General features: G+C 51.7%; 1 protein-coding gene across 1 annotated transcript in view; it reads right to left on the bottom strand.

Moving 5' to 3' along the window:
* Nucleotides 1-701: 701 nt before the first annotated feature.
* Tg (thyroglobulin) overlaps nt 702-16,207 on the bottom strand; it is a 164,496-nt gene continuing 148,990 nt past the window's right edge. The window contains exons 44-48 of the mRNA XM_051202542.1: nt 12,266-12,447; nt 10,621-10,728; nt 4,141-4,275; nt 1,757-1,944; nt 702-913 (exon numbers count right to left, since the gene is read on the bottom strand). Coding sequence (XP_051058499.1) covers nt 795-913; nt 1,757-1,944; nt 4,141-4,275; nt 10,621-10,728; nt 12,266-12,447 — 732 coding nt within the window. The 3' untranslated portion in view covers nt 702-794. The remainder of the gene's footprint in view (nt 914-1,756; nt 1,945-4,140; nt 4,276-10,620; nt 10,729-12,265; nt 12,448-16,207) is intronic.

Genomic DNA, 16,207 nt, shown 5'->3' on the forward strand with positions numbered 1-16,207 from the left:
GTTCCACCTGCTCCTTGGTGCGTGTGGGGGGTAGATGGAGGGAGAGGGGGAGAGAGGGAGGGGGGAGAAGAAGGGAGAGAGAGGGAAGAAGAGAAGACACACACACACAGGCACATACATACATCACACAGACACACAGACACACACACACACACACACTTACAGACAGATTGACAGAGACAGAGAGAGTTGCTGTTACCAGCGCTTGCTTCCTTTAGGGATGATAAGTAGAAACTAGGTGCTTGTCCCAGAGCTTGGGCAATCCAGTTTCGACACCCACTCCACCTCACACACAATCGAAGTGTCTGGTTCTGTCCTCCTGTTCCATCCAGCTCTACCATCACACACGGCTTCAGACCTCCTTGCGTCTTGCTATACTGCTGCCCCAGACCTGGTTCTATTTGCATTCTGGAACATTCCTTCACTTAGATGAGACTCTCTCTGGAGCCCCTGTTTTTGATGGAGTCCCATTTTCTGTGCTACTGTCTTCTGTTTGCCCGACTTCCTCTCTCAGAGGGACAGGGACCTTGCTTTTCTAGGAAGGCAGGGACCTTGTTTTTCTAAGGAGGCAGGGTGGATGCTCTCTATATATTGTTGACAACCCAGTAACCTGGGGGCCAAACCTCAGGAAGATTTACACTGACAACTGTTGTAGCATCATCAAGAGCTGCTTTGCAGTCATACTTCAGAATCACCAATGCTTTTCTGTATGCAGATATTTTATTGATAGTAAATGGCTGTATATAGCAAAGTCACCATGTTGGGCAGTTTGAGATGGGAGGTCTCAGGGCTGGTCATTTGCTGTAGCTCTTAGGGCCAGGCTCCAGGGAACCTGAGACGTCTTCTTCCAGCCCAGTGTCTACTGCCAAGCCTTCCTCTTCACTGTTGGCTGATTGTGCATCCTTGGCTCCATCTGAAACAGAAAGGGAAGGCAGGCTGGATCAGAATCTATTCTTTTTTAAGAGACCCAGAACCAGATTCCTTTCCTATCAATCCCCACAGATACCACATTCATTTCCGGGATGCAGGGACAAGCTAAGGGCACAATGGTCCTTAGGGATGTCAAGGAACTCATTTGGTCTTGAAGCCAAAAGCACTTTAGACAAAGGTGGCTTCTCTGATGTCCCACTTCTGGTCTCTGTCATTCTGACCCCCCAATCATCCCTCCTCTGGGACCCCTTCAGGCCCTTGGGTACAGGTGCTTCCAGTGAAGGGGAAGAGGAAGGACATTCACTGGGTTGTGACATTTGTTTCCTTACTCTCCTTGAAGTTTCTTAAGGGTTATCACATTGTTTCTACAGTCCTAATGTCATACCATGCTCCATTTTACCCCTTAAGCCCCAGCTGCAGGAATTAAGAAAGCCATTTGTACCTCATCGATTCTCTCCCTCTGAGGTTTTTTACATAACCGGACAAAGGGCGGCAAGAGGCTAAAGTTCCTCCTCTTCCTGCACCAGTGCTAGGAGCTGGCTGCCACTCATCACTCAACCTGCACATGTCCCTTCCCTCCCTCCATCTACTCTCCTCTCCTTGAGCCTCACCCTTGCCTCCCCTCCCCTCCACCATCAAAACAGGAGGCTCTTGGCAGCAAGCAAAAGAGTCTTGGATTGCGAGCACCTCATGTAAAAGGGGCTGTGCCTCCAGTACCCCGTGACCTGCTGGCCTCTACACACGCAGTGGAAAGCAACACGCAGCTCATCAGTAGGTACCAAATCTAATGCCACTCCCAAATTCTCATCCCCCAGGACACTGCTACCTGCATCCTTCAAAGCCTGGATGTACTTGGACCAGAAGGAGCAGTCAGCTCGTTTCAGGCCGTGGCGATTGGGAAGCTGGGCACTGAGCTCCTTGTAGCTCTCTCCTACAGCTCCGGGGACAAAGTCAGGCCAGGGCACTGCGAACTCAGATGCCTTCCTTGAGAACTCGTGTGGGTAGTTGGGATTTCTGGGGAAATGAGAGGACAGCAACATGAATAGGTGTGTTTTTACTACTTGATATCTCATCCTACTTGCTCTGGTCTTCAGGGGCAAATCATTTAACTTTGAGTCCCAGACGGGAGACTCAGCTGGGATACTAACTGTGTTATAAAGCACCAGCCAACAAAAGCTCTCTCAAATCCCCACTAACACACCCTAAGGTGGCAGTTCACAACTCAGTGCCACCACTTGGGACCTAGTGGGTGGCCCTGTCTTTCTGAATGCTCAGAAGACTTGGGCACCCATTCTCTTTGGTGGCCTTTGAGCTGGATGCCACCGCCACTTTCTGAAGGTCCTTGCTTATCCAAGCATGGATAAATAGGTTCAGTCAGAGACCACCTTGCAATCCATAAAGAAAGGTCCCACAAAGAAGATATCACCTCCCAGAGATATCAGGACCGCGGATTTATCTCCAGGCTATAGTGTTTCATGGCAGGTCTTCCTTCCTTCCTTCCTTCCTTCCTTCCTTCCTTCCTTCCTTCCTTCCTTCCTTCCTTCCTTCCTATTTATTTATTTATTGTCAAAAGAGTCATTTGGCCTCAGAATCTCAGAGTAGAGCTGAGAATCTAAAACATCTTAGGATCTCGTTTCTCATCATCCACTCTACACTCTCATTCTGGACTTTTCCATCAAAGCACCCCTCCCCTGGAAGTCCTCCGAGGAAAGTGGGTGCCCTCCTTCAGGCTGCAGAAGCCCCAACCCCAAGAAAGATGGACACTCATTATGCCAGCTGTTAGCTCGCCCTTCCAAGGAAGTATCATACCGCCGTCGTTATGATTCATTTTATTCACTAAATCTGATCCTCCATCGCACCACGCCCATCTTCATAGCCACAGTGCTTCCCAGCCCCTGCCTTGGCTCAGACCGCCCACTTCCCAGCGCCGCTTGAAAGTCCTGTGCGGATGCCGCTTCCCCGGGAGAACATGTTTCTAAAACGCTAACAAGAAGAAATGTCCCTTTCCCTTCAACTTCTACAGCAAAGGTGTATCTGCTCTGCCTTTACTGTTTGAGGGTGTCAGTAGCTTGTAGCTGGGCCTGGATGTCTCTGTCCGCCCTGGGGGAACTATGAGGGTTCTAGGAAATGCACCGAGATAAAGGAAGTAGAAAAATAACCAGGAGTGGGGAGGAACAGCACATCTGGGAAGTGTCGAACCACAAAACTGGAGCAGAGACTGCCGGGGAGGAGGTGGGGGCTGAATGCCAAGATAACACGCCCTACGGTGGCGGTGCACCCGTAGGGCACTGCGTGGTCGCCTCCCATTGGTCGGCCCCACAGGGGACCCTGGGAAATGCCTGTGGGTTTTTTTTTAAATATTTATTTTCTGAGACAGGGTCTTTCTATGTAGATTAGGCTGGTCTGCAAATCCCAATCCTCCTGCCTCAGCCTGTGGGCTGAGATGACAGGTGGTAACTGTCAGGCCTGGATGCCAGAGACATTTTTGATTTTCATAACCAGAACAGGATCAAGTGCTGAGTTTTGAAGGTAAAATGTTACCCACAAGTTCACGAGTTGAGCTCCTGCTTCTTGGCTTGTTGCGGCTATCATGAGGCATTTGCATCTTTAGGAGGTGAAGCCCCTCTTGAAAAAAATGGGTCCGTGGGGAACGGACTCGGGGAATATCATGGGCCTTGCTCCTCCTGACCTCCTCCTCCCTTTCCTGTCTGGCATGAGGTAAGAGGTTTTCTTCCCACACTTCTGCTGCTATGATGTACTGTCCAGTAGGGAAAGCAACCAAGGACAAACCCTGCAGAACTGGAACCCCAAACAAACCCTTCTTTGCATGAGCCACAGCTATGTAAACAGCACAGCATACACTGCTGGTGTCTAGTGCATGGAGGCCAGGGACACTGTCAATTATCCTGTGGGATGCACACAACTTAGCCAGTCCCAAGTGTCCCTGGTACAGAGGCTAAAGGAACCCTAACCTCTTGCTTCAGTGTGTCCGAGCAAGGAAGGAGTCAGATGGAAGGTTTCTTCATGACTTATCTATACAAAGATTGCTCGATTAGAAACAGGGAAGCCAAGAGGGGTATGGTCGCAGAGAAGTGCAGTTTTTGCGGTCAGGGTGAGTCAACTGATAAAAACTGTGGCCTTGGCATTCAGCTGTGGGGGGAGGCAGAGGGCTCATGATAGGATTCAGAGAACGGTGGGCCACACACATACCCCGATCTGACGAAGTTGGAGAAGTACTGCATGACCTTCAGGGACAGCCTCTGCTCCTCCGTTGAGAACTGGCCCTGGTAGGCAGAATAGAAGGGCAGCCCAAAAGCATACTGCACATCTGCCAGCAATTCCAGGCTGAGGGAACAGGGAAAGGAAGGCAAGAGGTTATGAGGCGACCAACGCGAGCCTAAGCCCAGCAGTCCTCCACCTGGAACAAAGGCTCCTTACACTTCCTACCACGCGCAGGATCCCTGTTTAGTGCGCATCCCACTTGGCCTGTATCCAGGGGCTAATCCGGTCTGGGGTAGACTCATGGCACATGTGGTGGCTGCGGCTCACCTGCCGCCGAGAGATGATGATCAGGTAGTGTGCCAGGGTGACCCCTGGATGCGATTCCAGCTACCCACAGCGTCTTTGGATGTTTGTCTGTCTCCTCAATGAGCAAACTCATAAAACATGGCAGGCTTTGAGTCTCTCTTCTGCACTGGCCCATCCCAGCTCCTCAGGGCTGACTTTTGTCCATGCAGCCCACCCTAGCACCTGACGCTTGGTAGATGGTCAATAAATACATACTGTGACTGAAGTGACCCTCTGGCAGTCAACAGGCCCCTAGGCCTCACACCCCTACTGACAATTGCTCCACACCGAGAAACAAAGGGGGGGGTCATCTTCCTATTCTAGAAAAATCCAGGTTGGCAGATGGCACACTTATCCTGGTTCATCGGGCTCCAGCTGAGGGGAGGTCTCAGCAAAGAGCTGAGACCAGAAGAATTTGCAGACTAGACCTGAAAAGGTGAGGAATCTGGGTAGTTCCCAAGCCAGAGAGCCTTTGGCCATGGCCATGAGTCCTCATGCAAAGAACCCTGGATTGGGGTAAGGCCACCACTGCTGTCCAGCGAGGACAGAACTCACTTGAGATCGATGACTTTACCTCGGTCCCACTCAGCTCAAATCCTTCCCAGGGAGCCAATGCATAGTCATAGCGAAAGTACAGCCCACGGCTGGTTTCCATGTCCAGGAGCCACAAGGCATGGGGCTTGGCAGGAAGCAGATTCAGGTACTGTCTCCAAAGAGCTCTGAATAATGGCCTCCACGGGAAGGCGGCTTAGCTGGGGTCTCCCCAAGCCAAGAAGGGAATGCGGTGGGTAGAGGCAGTGATGAGTTTGTTACAGTTTGTGTGCTGGAAGTCATCATCCTTCTGGTGACAGGGTTAGAGGCAAAACTGGAAAAAGAAGGCCCACTGCACCCTAACCATGTGACAGGTCTGGGGACGAGTCTGTGACCACAGGGATCCTGAAGTTCTTGCTGTGAGAGGAAGGATGTTGACCTAGCACCCACAAAGCACACCCCAGCCCTACAGTCCTTCCTCTGAAGGACGGCCGGGAGAGGGGGGAGGGGATGTCCTGCTTCCACGGCCTCTTGCTTCTTTTTGTGACACCAAGGACTTGAGGACACCCTGCTGGTGTCTCTCCTTGGGTAACTCTGATCTGACAAGGTTCAGCTCCTGCTCCTGAACGGTTCAGGAGCTCATCATGGGCCTCACAGACAGCGTGTGTTCCTGTGAAACCTTTTAAAGCTGAGCTCCCCATGTACCCCAGTCTCACCTGCACCCCAGGGGGGAGTTCTTACATACATAGTGCCTTGGAAGTGGTGCCCATCCATCTCAGAAATCACCCAGGGTTGCAGCAGCGTTCCTCACCTCCCCAGAGCCCAGCAGAGCCGGTAGGGAAATGTGGGGTGGGACAGTCGCAGCTTCTAGTTGACTGGCTGGACTAAACTGGACTAAACCTGACTGTTTACATAAAGTGCCACACACTCTCTCGGTACCCAGGCTAGGTGTCTGCCCAGAGCTTCTGTCTGGGTCATTAAATGCACGGTCTTTCATGCAGAGATTCCACTTCCGAGAGGCCCGGCCAGGCAATCAAATTGTGGAGTACACATTAAGCTTATGGTTTTGCAGGAAATTCAGAAGGGGATCTGAAAGCAGCATCTTCCCACCTAGGTCTCTAACTTTGAAACGGAACAGGAAGGGAACGGATGCCGGTATGGCCACAACTGGTCCTTCCCACAGGCTGGTCTAGCACGGGCATTTTGCAGAGTTTCTGTGAGCCACGTTTTTGGGTGTGGGTGAGTGAAAGGATCACTGTGCGCTGTAGATGACAGAGATCAGATCACCAAGTTCACCGATACTCTTCTCACACTTGGGTAAATGCCTAGGAAAATGATAAGACCCGTCCATTTTTCTCACACCTGCAGCCAGTCTCCTTACCTTCAGCAGACTTAAATTCCCCAGCCTTTTTTTTTTTTTTTTTTTTTTTTTTTTTAAATCTGTAGACATGTAGGCCTTTCCCACCTTAGGGCCCTGGCACCTGACAACCATTAATTCTTTGAGGGGGAACCTAACTCACTACCACCGTCCCTGACATTCAGGTCTGAGGCTTGGATGTCCAGTTTTTACACTGACCCAGCACCTTAGGGGGCCTCCCTCCTGGCACTGCTGAGTTACCTGAACTCATTCATGTGCGGGGTGACTGGCACGCTCTCCGTTGTTTGTCCCCTATTAGACAGGCATGTGTCATGTCTGTGTGGAAGAGGATTGGAGAGTGGCCAGACCCTCGCAGGGTGTAGTGGTCAGTGTCAGGAGTGACCGGCATTTCATCCACCCTGGGAGATGCTAACTTAAGGATCACGCAGGGTGTGGCTGGGCCCGTGGACCCAGTTCAAGAATCCAGCCCTATGCTGTTTTCTTTGGCTTGCCAATTTCTGCAAAGTCACCCAGATAACACGCTGAAGAGACAGCATTTTGGATCTGGAATGGGCAGGGCCCCTGGAATGCACAAAAGTATCTAGAATGCAGACAAGTGGTGTTCAAAACATCTTAAGGCGAAGATTTACAGTTCTGTTTCCCACAGCTGGGCAGCATTTAAAGTGGGGGGGGGTGGAGGGGAGTGGCTGCCTTCATAGTCATTTTTATTCACTTTTTTTTTCTTGGCAGAGTTTTATTAATTCCTTAAAATAACTCGATTTTAATCACAAGCATTGAAGGTCTGCGGAGCGCTGGATATTGAACACGTGTTATCTTAATTCTCTAAAGATGAAGTGGAAGAAACAACACCCATTTCACAGTCAAGAACATCGAGGCAAGGGCACTCGCTTAGATGAAACAGCCAATAAAGGGGGCAGAGAGTGAAAGCCACGGTGACTTTCCCTCACATCTACAGCCTTGGCGTTCCAAGTCTTCCAGATTACGGACATGGGCATGCCCCTCCCCAGAGCATAATATGCAACCTCAGAATAAATTTGCCACAGGTCCTGTACCATCCCCCTTCTCAGCAGCTCTGTGGGACAGGCATTCTTCTCCCGGGTATTTGCCGGGAGGACCAGAGAGGCTAAGTGAGTTGCCCAGGGTAGCACAGCTAGTGTAAACTTGGCTTAATATGGACTTGAGCAATCTAGGTTTGGCTGAAATGGGTGCAACTGGAAGAGAACAGAGGAGACGGCAGGGAACAGGCGAGAACACAATGCTGCTGGTGTGGGTGGGCTTTTGTTTCTGAGGGAAGGTCTGAGAGGCGATGTCTCCTGACCTTTAGATCCCAGGTATGAGGCATTGCAGGTCTCGGATTCTCTGCCCTCGCTCTAGCATCACTGAGCTCCTGCCCTTGGCAGGAAGGACAGCTTCTCAGTGGTTTATAGCTGTTTCACAGAGAGTGTCACACTGCCATTCTGTGACATCTGAGCGTGCTCTATAAGGAAGGGAAGGCATGGCGTCTGCTTGCTGGCACTTGCCAGGAAAGCTCCTGTGTGCCAACAGTCAGAGGCACGAGACAGAGACAGACAGTGGAGAATGTAACACACACACACTCACAACACACACACACACACACACTCACGCATACATGCACACTTAAAGTGTATAGATCAGAGCCAGAAATAAAATGAGAGAAGAGACAGCTTTGGGGCAGAGAAAGATAAGGGAAGGAAAGAGAAGACAGCAATTTTGGAGCAGCAAGTAAGAATTCGCCCGAAATCTCAAGTTCTTTTGTTGATCTGCTCATAACTGTGGCGTCTACGACATCGATGGCTTCACACTGTGATCATCGTGTCCTCATCTCGGGGCCTTAGAATGGGACCACACGTGGGGACAGTCTTTCCTTAGAGCGAGTTAAACTGAGGTTGTTAGGGTAAACCCTGACCCAGCACGAGGTAAGAAGGGGATGTGGATTCAGGACCCGGGTGGAAGGGGATAGGGGACGGGAAGACTGACTCCTGCTGGGATGCAGTGCCTGAGGCGACCAGAGGCCAGAGGTCCCTGGCACACCCTTCCAGGACCTGTGGAGAATTGCAGCCCTGCTGGCATCCGCACTGCACTTCGCAGCCCTTCCAAATGCATGGCAATATAGTTCTGCTGCTCCAAGACCACAAAGCCCGCGGCCCCTCCCCAGGGGAGTCTCTGAAACTAACCCAGGGTTCACGCCCTCCTGACACTGCCAGAACTGAACAGCATGCATGCTGCTGCTTTCCTCTGCCTTTGGTGTTATGTGTGGATGTCCCCCTCTCCCTCCTGCACAAAAGACACTAGCTCCTAAGGCTCCTGAGGATAGTCTTGCTGTGTGTGTGTGTGTGTGTGTGTGTGTGTGTATGTGTGTGTGTGGGTGGGTGGGTGGGTGCGTGTACGTGTGTGTCCACACCTTCCTGTAACCTCTTCTCGTCACTAGAAGAAGGCAAATACTGGTCTGAGAGCCATGAGTGGCAAAATCCAGGCCTTGGCACTGCAAGGCAAGGCCAAGATGATTCTACGAACATGTTCTGGGGTAGGTTTCCTGGCCATAGCGGCTACAGACCACTGGGCTGCAGGCTCCACGTGCTGTGCGCACACTCCTGAGTGCCTGCAACACCCCTCCCCCTTCCAGGTGTTCTCATGAGAGCTACCGAGGGGCTATCTAGCCTCCTACCCTCAACCCCAAGATACTGCTTGGCTCTAGAGGTGGGGGTGGTGGAAAAATAAATAGCTCTAAGCAGACAGACCACGTGGTCTGGTGAAGGCAGATCTCTAGGCTGGGAGGGGCAGCGACAGCTATTACTGTGCACTGATGTAGCTGGTCATCCTGGGAGTAGGGGAGGACACGTTGAACCCCTTGAACCTCAGACTCCCTGGTACAGGGTAAGCATCTATAATCCTTACATTTAAGACTATAGTCTTAATCTATAGTCTTACATTTAAGACTAATCCTCGGTGTGTTGGTCCTAAGAGTCTTCGGGGGACAAGGTAGATATGAATAGCACCAACAAGGCCCCAGCAAGCTTTCACATTCCTTTGCAAAGGTGCCTCCTGGCGAGGCGGGGCTTGCCCTGCCCTCTACAGACACCCCAAGATGCTGGTCTTGAACCTGGACTTCAGCCTCCACAACTGTAAGCGATAACCTGGGTTTACAGTGTGTAAGGTGCTTTATTGGAGCAGCCTGAGTGGATAGAGATGCCCTCTGCCTTTAAAGCAGGGACATCTGCCACCCTCACAGGCAAGCCGTGTGTTTCCATGGCGTGCAATGAAAACTGAGCCACCCGCTTGGACACTACAGCTTTGGGTCTCACCGAATGAAAGATGACACGCCTACAGATCACATCCTCCAAAGACTCCAAGGCTGCAGCCAGGATGCTGCCCCATTCAAGGTCTTATACCCAAGGGCTGCTGTGTGAAGTCGCCATTCAGATACCACTTAATGTATGCATCCCCGTTTCCGCTGGGATGGGCTTTCCCACGCGTAGGGAGGGCAGAAGCGGGACCTGGGCCACACAGCCCATCCCTCCAAACCCTGTCCTCCCTATTTGCGCCTCTGTGGCTCTCCCCTGTTTTATTGCACCCTGGGATTTTATTGCCAGGTGCTTGGACCTCTTCTGCAAGTAGGGATGATAGAGAAACTGAGGTACACAGAAACCGTTCTTTCAGTCTCGACAGCTCATGCCTCCTATCCCAGTGCTTAAAAGGCTGACGCAGGGGTACTGATGAGAGTCCCTGGCCAACCTGGACTGTAAAGTGAGTTCTAGGCCAGCCTGGGCTACAGAGTAAGAGAATATGAAACCAAATAAACAGAAAAACAAATAAATAAATAAGAAAGGAAGGAAGGAAGAAATGCTGCTATGGGAAGTCGTTTCTGAAGTACTTGGTTACTGGCAAGGGAAAAGGCTGTCTCCATGCCTGGGAAACAGTAACTGAAGTCAGAGCTCCAAGTTCCCCATGGCAGACAGATCTGCATATGCTTGTACTTCATTCTCCCAGGCAGAAACACCATGGGATAAAGTACCCATTACCACTATCCCATCTGCAGCTGATGGAACCAGGACATACATGGCCAAGCCCCATTTTGCGTCACAGAGACATGGCTTAGGCCTCATCCTGCCTTCTTTCTCCTCTGTGTGGTGACAGGGACCCTTGCCAGGAGGCATTCTCTGCCTGTATTTGCTATAGCCACATGATCACCTTACCTGCCATGGCCATAGCTTTCAGGCACGTGGTACATGAAGACGTTTCCACGGGTTCTCCTTGCCCAGAGGCTGGCCATGTTGACCATAGGACAGATGATAAAGTAGTCCCTGGGAAGACGACAGAGGAGGAAGTTCAGGTACATGGCTGGGGAGGGGGGGCTGTGCCAGGGAAATGCTTCCTGCAGGTAGGCCCTACCTACTAAACCCATCCCCTCAAAATCCCCTTGCCCTGCCCTACAGAGGTGCTTTCCAGTTCCCACACTGGTAGATGTGCAGTTCTGGTTTATGGCAGGCTGCAATCTGAAACGTGTCCCACATCAAGCAAGAGGCCCCTGGTAGGTCTGAACAACCTCCTTCCAGTGCATTAACATCACGTAAAGATTTGCCAGTAAAGCATGCTAGGAAGCCTAGAAGATGCACTGGAGTACACCGTAAATAAGCAGACCTCTGGACAGAAAGGCAGAGCGCTCAAACATACTGCATGAATAAGATACACTTGGTTCTAGGACTTTGGGGACTGAATTTGCCAAACCTCAAACACCAGGCAACTTTCAGCAAAGCTTTGAGAGAGTTTTGATTGTTGTAACAGGGATTAGAAAAATTTCTCCAGGCTTCTGCTTACAAAGGCTCCAAGCAAAGCCTCATTTGGTACAAATGGTAGGAGGGAGGCAGTGTAAAACCAGCTGAGAAAATGGAGACTCGAGTTGGTTCCTCATCCGGGGGAATGTGCACCAACTGAAGACGCTCTGCTTGTAGCTGTGGGCTCCGCATGTATGGCTGAGCGGGCCGTGTGCCTCAAGAACTGGTCAAACCCAGGGATAAGATAGGTCATGTTGGCCTCGGCTCTGGGGCTTTGAATTCCTATTGCAGTGTTGGTAAGGTGAGACCCAGTAGTTTTCGGTCCTCTTTGGCCTTCCAGCTGAGAAGTTTGGCCTGGGACCCTGTCTTGCAGAGACTTTCCAATACCGGAGGCCAAGGACACTCTTGAGTCCTGTCTAATCAGTGGGCTGCCCCCCTTTTCCCGGTCACGGAATTGGTAATGCTTGGTAGAGTTGAAATGTAACAGGTGGGGCTCCAAGGTGGGGCTAGGGAAGGGGGTCCCTGAGGGTAGGTGTGGACAGCTGGGTTTCTCTGGTGAACAGCACAGGATGGGACTGGACCTTCATGAAGGCTCATGCCTGCCACCCCAGGGAGGGACACTTCAGGAGAGTAGAGACACAAGGCTGAGGGCGTTGGTAGCTGAGTTATCCAGAAGGAAATAAAGGGATGAGCTGTCACTTGTGCATTGAGAAGCCCGGGCTCCTTCTGCTGGGGTAAGAGAGATAGAAACTTCCTGGTAGGTCTCCATTCCCACATGCGGAGTGGACTCTGGACACATGTAGCGCTGACTGCAGAGTTAAGGACATGTCTACACCTGGGCCTTGTCCTGTCACCCTCCCGCGTGGTCTGAGGGCCCATGGGGGGGGTAGCTACTTCATGGTTCATTGAGAGTTGTGTACTGAGGACCCTTTCAGCACCGAGTCCCAGGCCCTCAGCGCCTCCATCGAGATCTGAGAAGCCTCCAGACCCTCATCCACAGTAGGCAAAGGAATTGCATGAACTGGCATCCTGAGTGTCCCTGGCTTGTTTGGTGGGCCTGGCTTACCGAGTGGCATTCTCCAGTGCCCTTGAGAAGGAGGCGTAGTCGTCTGTGGAGTGCTCCAGGGAGTAATACCATACAGCGGCCGTGAGGACACGGGCATCTGAGTCCTCACCACCTAGTGAGTTCTGCAGTGCCTGGTAAAAGGCGGTCTTGCTGTTGGTTCGGCCTTGGCGCTCCTCAAATTGCTTTGAAAAGCGGGAGGGAAGAAGGAAAGAAAAAGACATGCAATTTCCCAATCGTATCACCAAAGGCACACATTGTGTCCTTCAGACACTATTCTAGAATTTTCTCTCTGAGAAGAATCAACACACAGCATTAAGCATGTGTAGCTGTTCTAGCTCCACCTGCTTTTTACTGTGTGACCTTGAACAAGTGGCTCTACCCCTCTGTGCCTTCCTTTGCCCATCTGAATACAGGAGTGCCTTCCCCTAGGGTTAGGGGGAGAAGGATGTGAAGCAAATCCCACTTAGTCCTGACTGCTGCCTGATATTGGGCCATACACCTGCCTCTTTCTGGTCTTATCTGGCCAGGTTTAGCTGTCTTGTGCATAGCTGTGGCCTGATGGGAGACGTTAAATCCCATCCCATCTATCGCCCTAGTCATTCAAAGCACGAACATTGTTGGGTACGGCATCCTGGAGCTGGAGCTCCACACAGTCCCTATCTTGTGAGAGCTGTCTCCATTCTCAGATATGCAGAAGGCAGACAAGACTCACCGTGCTACTGGGAAGCTACAATATCCACGGCTCTGACTAGCTAAACAACTCACTCAAACCATGTGGTCAAAACCAGGAACCATGACCCATTATCCTAATTCACATCCCGTGTCTGCCTAGGTCCAGACCTAGCGTGAGGATTTGGGGTGGTGGCACCTCTTTCCAAGAAATCTCTCTCTCTCTCTCTCCCATACACACACGGAGGATTCCTACATCCGTCTATTACTACGAGCTGCCACCAAGGATTTGATACTGCTGCTCTGGGGCTCATGCCAGCGGCTTGGCTGCCAGGTGCAGCTTTCCAACTCTCAGACAGCCCCCCTTCACAGGCCCCTGCGGCACCTGCTCCTGAATGAGGCCAACTCCCAGCCAAGCCCAGGACACGCCGGCTACACCAAGCTTTGGATTTTTCTTGCCTTCCTTGGAGATGCTTGGAGGGGGAAGCAGAACCATGCATCTTGGAACAAGTCTGCTTTTGCTAATGCAAATGTAGTCTTGGTTAATGCAGACAGACTGTCAACTTCAGCAGTCAGGAGGAGAAGGAGGAAGGGGGGATAATTCCCCATTTCAGAGACCAATGAAGAATTTCAATAGAACGCTCCGACTTTGGAAATAAGATCATTTGGAGCAAACGGAGGCTTTCCACCTTCCCAGGGATCTATGTAGTCCCCATGCTCGGCAGGTATGTCTCTGGGTGTCTTCTGGACTCCCTGGGTAGACCACAGTGCCCTGGGTGGCAGGGGTGATAGTCTTTGGGATTTGATGAAGCACTACCCACTCACCCTCTTTGGTCTGAGGGTGTTTGGTAGTCTCTCCTAAAGGGATGGCTAGTCCTAAGGGTGGAATGAGGGCTAGGAGGCACCTACCCCTCCCTGAACTGTGTGTTTGTGGGCTGGGCTCCAGCTGGCACTTCTGTAGGCTGCTATGAGGAGAAAGCGTGTGTGCTTGTTGGACCATGTACGTGTATCTCTGCTGTGATTTGAAACACTCGCCTGAGGTCAGATGGTTCACTGACTGTTACGTCCTTTGTATTTCTTCCTGGGACCGGTGCCATTAACTGTTTTATTAAAGAATTGAGCATGAAAATACTTATCATTTATTCAGGTGCAACTATTTTCTAGACAGTAGAGTATGTTTGAGTCCTCTGGGGGATATTCTGCGGGATCTCTATGAATAATTTCCCAATTTACAGATAGGGAAACTATGTCTCAGGTTTGGGGGAAATGTAAATACACAAAACACACTCAGGACTTTCCCCCTGTTCTGCTGAGAGAAAGCTAAGGGAGGGACTCTGGTCAGACTCTGCTCATTTGTCACCCAGCTGGAAGTGCCACTACAGGCAATGGACCCCACCCTACCTACGTCTTGTCTTCAGGGACATGATACCCACCTCTCTACACAGCATGCATATAGCCATCCCCAGATGGTTGCTGTGTTGATTCTCTATGCTCTGACCTGACCGGTACCTCTTAGAGGGCAGGGTACAGTTGGAAGTGAGGTTCACCGCAACCGGCCCTGCATCGGGCACACTGTGAGTGATGCTCTGCTTTCAGTGGCACAGCAAACAGGCGCTGCGGTTAGGTACCCATGCTGTGCACCCTGCATGGCTAAGATGCAGTGATTTCCTGGGTTTAGGGCCTCAGAAGTGACCCCAGATGAAATGAAGCCCATGAAGCCTGAGGACATTCTAGGAGAGGGGACAGCATATGCCACTCGCCTAAGCAGAGCTAAGGAACACCGAAGACGTGGAACTGCTCTGGCCATGCAGGGTGACCGGGGAGTAAACTTAGATCCCATCACACAAGCGTCTGGGGCCACTGTCAGGGTACAGCTCTGACTGCTGGGGAGGGGCTTGGCTGGCTCAGAGTGAACTGGCTGGTAGACTTGGAGAAAGTGGGGTGAATCTACTGTTGCTAAGCCTGAGAAGCGCACTGCACTGGGAGGACTGTGGTGGGTGTGTGAGTTTTGAGTGGGGACAGAGGTGGCCCCAGACATCTGCCGTGAGCTAAAGACGAGGAGCTGAGGACACCTGAGTGGAGATGTTCAGCAGTCATTTGGCTCTGGGAGCTGTCTGGGGTCAAGTGGTTGCTGAATGGACAGCTAGGCAGGAGGTATATTTGTCCCACTCACTGGGACTGGTACAGAAAGCTGAACCCTGTCTTCCCATCAACCACTGCTTCTGCCATCCCCATCCTCCAGGCAGGCCGCGCTCAGGTGTGCTCCCCAGGCTCAAGGTCCTAGGACTACACAGGAGCTCAGTGAGATAGAAATGGGCGATTAATGAGCAGTGTGCCAAGGCCTAGCTCCCTGTGGGGAGGAGCATGGATGCATGCACTGGATTCCCTGCTCTGGCCACCTCTGGGTGGCTACCTCCCCGGCAGGGCTGGTTTAGCAGTGAGCCTTCTGCCATATGCCGCCCGCCATATTGCTTTGCGAGTGAACAAAGGGCCCTTTGCCCTGAACACCTTGGGTAGTTCAAGGAGAACCAACAGGAAACAAACCCTGAGGAAGGATTCTGGCCCTGTAGCCTGTCATCGGTGACAGTTCCCCAAGCACCACTGGGACAGGGAGTGGTAAGGGGGGGCAAGCCCCAAGCTGCACAGGCAAGCAGCCTTCTTACGATTGGCTAGAATTATGACCTGGACTGTGCTCTGCCCCTTCACAGCCCAAATCTACTAGCAGGAGGCCACTCCCACCCCTACTTGGGGAACTTCTACTGCTTGGAGGTGGTGTAGGAAGCCCCTACCGGGGTGGCCCCTCCCCCACACCCCCCATGCTCTCTGTCTCAGATGAACCCTAAGCTGAGACTCTGAAAGTAGCCTTCGTCTCACAGAGATGGGCCGAGTGCTGAGCACGTGTTTCCAGAGCCAGCACCGTGAGGACAGGGTCTCCTGCCTAAGTCCTCTCTCACCAGGCAGCAGTGTATGTGGCAATTGCAAGGAAAAGGGTTACCATCCGCGTAAGTCGCCATGTGGGGAGAGCTACAGAGAGTGAGCCATTCTGGTTCACACTTCCAGAGGCAGTCAGGGTTAGTTGCTTGGTCTCTATCTGTTCACACCACGGGCCTTTCATATGGAAATACACAAACATGTACATTGACGTACCTGCATACACTTGTTCCTTAAAGATGAGTGCTAGCTCAACGCTATGCCTCTCTTTTATCTGTTTTCTGCTTAGCAGGCCGCCAGCGCCTCCCTCAAGCCAGCAGAGAGATCAGGCTCATGTTTTTT

This window comes from Phodopus roborovskii, unplaced genomic scaffold, assembly GCF_943737965.1.
Source record: "Phodopus roborovskii unplaced genomic scaffold, PHOROB, whole genome shotgun sequence".
NCBI lineage: Eukaryota > Metazoa > Chordata > Mammalia > Rodentia > Cricetidae > Phodopus > Phodopus roborovskii.